We start from the raw sequence: 5603 nt of genomic DNA on the forward strand, positions 1-5603 counted from the left end.
CGACGATTTTTTCCCTCAGAATCCTTGATGTTTTCTTGTAGTGTATGGATGAGGAAAGTCATAGCTGCTAGAAGTCAGAGCCCAGATTCAGAAAAAGGGTTAATCGAAACCTCTTCCTTGGTGTCTCTTGACACCCGCTCTGTTAGACGGGCCTGACTTGCTTTAAGCCGACTCAAGCCTAGAAGTTCCACATATTACCATAATGCCCTTGACCGACTTTATATCAAGTATTTATAGCTGTTGTCATTGTTTAGGCAAAGTACCACCTTACACATCTTTACCACACCATATTATTTGGGCTTTTATTTAGTAGCTTTTGGAGAGAAAATCAAAGCCTCCTGGAGAGATTTTGTATTGGAACTCGAGTGTTTCTTACTCTATATATTTATGCGATCCATTCAGCTCATTTTTATGTCTTGTTTAATTATGTATGCGTACTCTTCCTGTTATATTTAAGGTTTATTCGAGTTTTGATGTATTATTGATGACATAGAATTGCTAGGGTGATTTAGATAGGATCCTTCACATAATTGATCTAACTGCTTGTGTTCTAAAGTAGCTGACTAGAACAATGAACTTAGGATTATATACAACCACGAAAGTGTGTTCTTTACCTGATAATAATTTTGCTGAGCTAGGTTGTTAGGCGCATGTGAGAGCTGGTCTGAACATCTATTGAACATATCGATTAGGGCGTTAAAGCATGCCTAAGAAAGTATTGATCAACAGTCAATAGTATCGATCGACACTCATCCTTGTTCTCAAGCGAGAGCTGGAACATAGAACTTAGTCATCTAATTAGACTCGCAATGAAAGCTGGATATCTTACTATTCAATTCGAGTTCTAGGACGGTTCATCACACACCCTTATCATCTATAACTGATAACTTGATTGTCTGAAACCCTAAGTTTAGCTTTCATTCCATATATCTTACAACCGAGTTTTTATTTGTTTTCTGCTTTTTATTGCTTTTATAATTATTTGTCTAGCTTAATCTTGATTTTTATAGTTTATTGTGTGTCCAAAATCCCTCTGTGGGTTAGATCCCTAACTACTACAATCCGATCTCTTATTTGAGAGAGAATATTGTTCTAGGGTAATTTGAATGATATCAAATTTGGCTATGTTGTTGTAGACGATGGATTCGACCATCCCTCAAGGTCCGAAGAACAGACGGCCCGGCCCATACGAAGCATAGCAACAGCTCCGCGTGGCGGCTCGGAGCGCCGATCTCTCGGTGCGACACGAGAGTACTTTTAGTCGGTCGCACATCGACTAGACGCATCCGGCTCAACTGCTCCTCGAAGCAACGTGGGCTTCTCAGCCCAGCGAGTTAAAAGCTCACGAAGGCGAAGCAAGCTAGGTCACGGATGAGCACCAAGTCGGCTATAAAAGAGAGGAGGGGTGCAACGTAAAGAGGATCAGAAATCACTCACACATACTGGACGGCTGGATTAGGGTTGTATCTTTCCGGTAAAGCTCTTAGAGCTCCGGCACCCTTTCCTTTACGCATTTCCTTTCCTTGTAACCGACAAAACGCTTTTCCGACCATCAATAAGACGTCTTTGCTTAACCCACATCTAAAACCGAATGTTCCCACGTTCAGTACTGTTTCCCGATCAAACTGTTGGCGCCCACCGTGGGGCCTCTAGCAAAGTAACGTCAACAAGATGGCAACGAGCAACGACGGCTCTTCCTCCGAAGAAGATCGTGAAGCTCCCGAAACTACGCCTGTGTCCTTTTATGCGACTCCGGCACCGCTACCACCCGCCTCAATAGAAACTATCATGGCGCACCTTGCACAGCAGGACGCTGCCCAGAAGGCGGCGACCGACCAAATCGCGGCGCTCGCAAAAATTTTAGCCCCTCTTGCCGCGAACGTGGAAGCTTCGACGGTGCAGTACCGAAGACATATGTTTAATACAGATAGAGCGACCGGCGCGACACCGGCGCACGCTGAAGATTAAGATGTCAACGACGGCGATACGGCTCAAACCCCTGGAGGTCTTGACGCACAGACGATAAACGAACTCGCTGCGTTAAAGCAATCAGTACTCGATATAAACTCCAAGATTCACAACGTAACGACGTCCACTCCTCAAATCGAGAGTGTCCTTGCAGAATCTCTCCGGACGCCGTTCACAGAAAAAATAATGAAGGTTCGACTCCAAAAGATGGAAAAGCTCCGTCTTCCGACCTTCGATGGTGTTTCCGACCCTTCTGCCCACCTCACGTCCTTCAACATTGTGATGCGAGGCGCAAACCTCTTTGACGAAGAAAAAGACACCGGCTTTTGTCAACTTTTCGTCGAAATCCTAGAAGGAGTTGCTCTCAACTGGTTCACCGGCCTCCAAGAGAACTCTGTCAGCAACTTTCACGACCTCTCGACGGCTTTCCTCAAGAACTATATCATGTTTACTCGTCAGGAAGCCACCGCCACGGATCTCTGGAATCTCAACCACGCTAATGGGCAAAGCCCGAGGGATTTCATGGAGAAGTTTAAATCTTTCGTCTCGAAGGTCAACGTACCAAACCACATAGCTGTAGAATCGTTGATGAACACCCTCCATATTAAATCACCATTCCGAGCTGATCTCTACCGGCATCCGACGAGATCCGTAACAGATGCTATCGCCCGATCCAACATCTTCATCCGTATGGAAGAAGACACCCGAGCGAAGGCGGCGAAAGAAGCATCGGAAAAACAAACGACACTCGTTAGGAGCCTCGCCAGCATTCCGCAGGCGGGAAACCCAACCAAAAGAGGGGTTACATGAACGTAGTGGACAAAGAAGAGCCCTTAGGCTCCGCAGTTGTCGTGCGAGAGAAGGGATGGAATCATTGGGATCGAGACACCGCGCAGAAGACATCCAGTTCCTCCGAACCAATGAGCTCAAATGCCGTCGAGCCTGACAAGTGGTGCTCGTATCACAAGGTCAAGTCCCACGACACGAAGGATTGCAAGGTTCTTTATGGACATTTCCTCGAGTCGATAGACAGTGGCAAAATCAAGATAGAATCTCCCCCGCAGAAGCCGAAAGACAATAAAAGCTGGAGCAAAAACAAAGAAAAGAAAACTCAGAAGTCTCAAGCTAGGGCTCCTCAAAACGAAGAACGAGCTAGCCCCGAAAGAGCCCCAGTGAACAACGTCAATCTCGAGGATGAGTCAACCGATGAGGAACGACTGAAGAACCGACGACGAGTGGAAGTAGTTCTCTCTCGACCTGACGATTCATCGGATGACGAAATCCCGCCGATAGCACCCGATTTGCGCGATAAATTGGGAAGAAAAACGGACTCTGAGGTTCTACGCGTCTTGCTAAAGCGAAAGGCCGCAATGGTATCAGTAAGCAAGACGGATCTCAGGGAGACCCTCAATGAATCCAAAGCGAGAAAGGTTGCCCACACCATAGTTGCTCCGAGCCCCGAACCTCAAATCACAGATTTACGTGAGTAGATCAATTCTAGAGCCGAGAACCTATGAGTCAAGCTCAGTCATTCCAAAAGACATGACTTACGACGCTGCCTCGAGAAGTCAAATTGATGTCCCAAAACGGTTCCTCAAGCAGAAAACACTACCAGTGACCTACGGGCACAACTGGAGTTGATGAAGACTATGCATACCCCCCATATCAACGTGATAATGGGCGGCTCACCTCCCTGCGGTGACTCGGTACGAGCCGTAAAGGATTACCGACGACAAGCCGTCACCGCACAAAAATGGCCTTCACAAGTCGAGGCTGACCATCAGATCTCTTTTTCAGCGGCTGACACTCGCGGCATCAGCATGCCGCATAATGATCCACTCCTCGTTGATATTGGGATTGGTGAGTGCCAGGTCACAAAGGTCCTCGTTGAAACTGGCAGCTCGATCGACCTTATCTTTAGGGATACTCTCGACAAGATGGAAATCGACTTACGCAACATGAAGCCCTCTTCACGCACTCTTACCGGGTTCAACGGTTCCTCAGAAAAAATGATTGGGACAATACGTCTTCCAGTTGACGCAGGGGACGTAACCCGAACCGTAAAGTTCTCCGTCATTTGGGCTAAAGTGCCTCACAACGCTATCCTCAGCACCCCTTGGTTGCACTCCATGAAGGCCATTCCCTCTACCTATCACCAGTGTGTTAAGTTCCCTGGGAAGGATGAAACAACACAGACGATCCGTGGAGACAAACGAGCCGCGAGAGAGCTGCCTATCGCCGCAGTCAAGCTACAACAGTCAGTTTCTCTCGTCAACTCAGTTACCAAACCCATCCATAAGATCAATCCTCAAAAGGAGGAAATCTGTGAAGTCCCCATTGATGAAGCCGACCCGTCAAAAGCCGTGCGTGTCGGAGCATTTCTCTCCGACGAGATGCAATTTCAGATCATCTCCAACGAGATGCAATTTCAGATCATCTCCTTCCTCAAAGTGAACGCTTTGAATTTCGCATGAACAACTTCTGATATGAAGGGAATAGACCCCGCAGTAACATCCAACGAGTTGAACGTTGATCCGACGTTCAAACCCATCCGACAGAAAAGACGGAAGCTCGGGCCCGAACGGTCTAAAGCCGTGAATGAGGAGGTCGACAGGCTGCTCGACGCAGGTTTCATTGCCGAGGTTCGGTACCCAGAGTGGCTGGCAAACCATGTGGTAGTAAAGAAGAAGAATGGAAAGTGGCGCATCGGTGTCGACTTCACCGATCTAAACAAAGCATGTCCAAAAGACAGCTACCCTCTCCCTCACATCGGTAGAATCAACAGCCGGTAATGAACTGTTAACCTTTATGGACGCCTTCTCGGGATATAATCGAATTCTGATGCACACGGATGACCGCGAGAAGACGGCCTTCATAACGGATAGGGGGACGTATTGCTACAAAGTCATGCCTTTCGGCCTAAAGAACGCATGAGCGACCTACCAGCGTCTGGTCAATCGAATGTTCGCTGATAAACTTTGCAACACTATGGAAGTTTACATCGACGACATGCTGGTCAAATCACTTCGCGCTAAAGACCACCTCGATCACTTGCGAGAGTGCTTCAAGACGCTGAACGAATACGGAATCAAGCTCAACCCAGCGAAATGCACCTTCGGCGTCACTTGGGGGAATTCCTGGGTTACATTGCCACCCAGCGAGGCATCGAAGCGAACCCAAAGCAAATAACGGCGATCCTTGACCTTCCGAGCCCAAAGAACAGCCGAGAAGTCCAGCGTCTAACAGGAAGAATTGCAGCTCTCAACAGGATCATCTCAAGATCTACAAATAAATGCCTCCCTTTCTATGAATTCTTGTGAGGTAATAAAAGGTTCGTCTGGAACGAAAAGTGCGAAGAAGCGTTCAATCAGGTCAAGCATTATCTCACAACGCCTCCGGTTCTGTCGAAGCCCGAAGCTGGCGACACCCTGTCCCTATATATCGCCGTCACTTCCTCAGCAGTCAGTAGCGTTCTCATACGAGAAGACCGAGGCGAACAGAAGCCCATTTTCTACATCAGCAAGCGAATGACCGAACCGGAAACGCGATACGAGTCAACGCGTATTGTGATTCCCAACTCGTGGTAAGCCAATATCTCGGCGATTACGACGTCAGGAATGATAGGGTGGACGCTT

The 5603-nt window shown here is 47.7% G+C and overlaps 1 protein-coding gene across 1 annotated transcript; it reads left to right on the top strand.

Moving 5' to 3' along the window:
• The first annotated feature begins 3644 nt into the window (after window positions 1–3644).
• Window positions 3645–4760, top strand: LOC106334946. The gene is made up of 2 exons (XM_013773345.1): window positions 3645–4418; window positions 4461–4760. Exons 1-2 carry the CDS (start codon window positions 3645–3647, stop codon window positions 4758–4760), a joined length of 1074 nt encoding a protein of 357 aa, XP_013628799.1.
• Window positions 4761–5603: the final 843 nt, after the last annotated feature.

The sequence above is a fragment of the Brassica oleracea genome, chromosome C1, assembly GCF_000695525.1.
Source record: "Brassica oleracea var. oleracea cultivar TO1000 chromosome C1, BOL, whole genome shotgun sequence".
NCBI lineage: Eukaryota > Viridiplantae > Streptophyta > Magnoliopsida > Brassicales > Brassicaceae > Brassica > Brassica oleracea.

Coding starts and splice junctions, on each gene's coding strand:
- LOC106334946 (XM_013773345.1), top strand. CDS start 3,645: ATGGGCGGCTCACCTCCCTGCGGTGACTCGGTACGAGCCGTAAAGGAT. Junction 4,419..4,460: donor AGATCATCTCCTTCCTCAAA/GTGAACGCTTTG, acceptor TCTGATATGAAG/GGAATAGACCCCGCAGTAAC.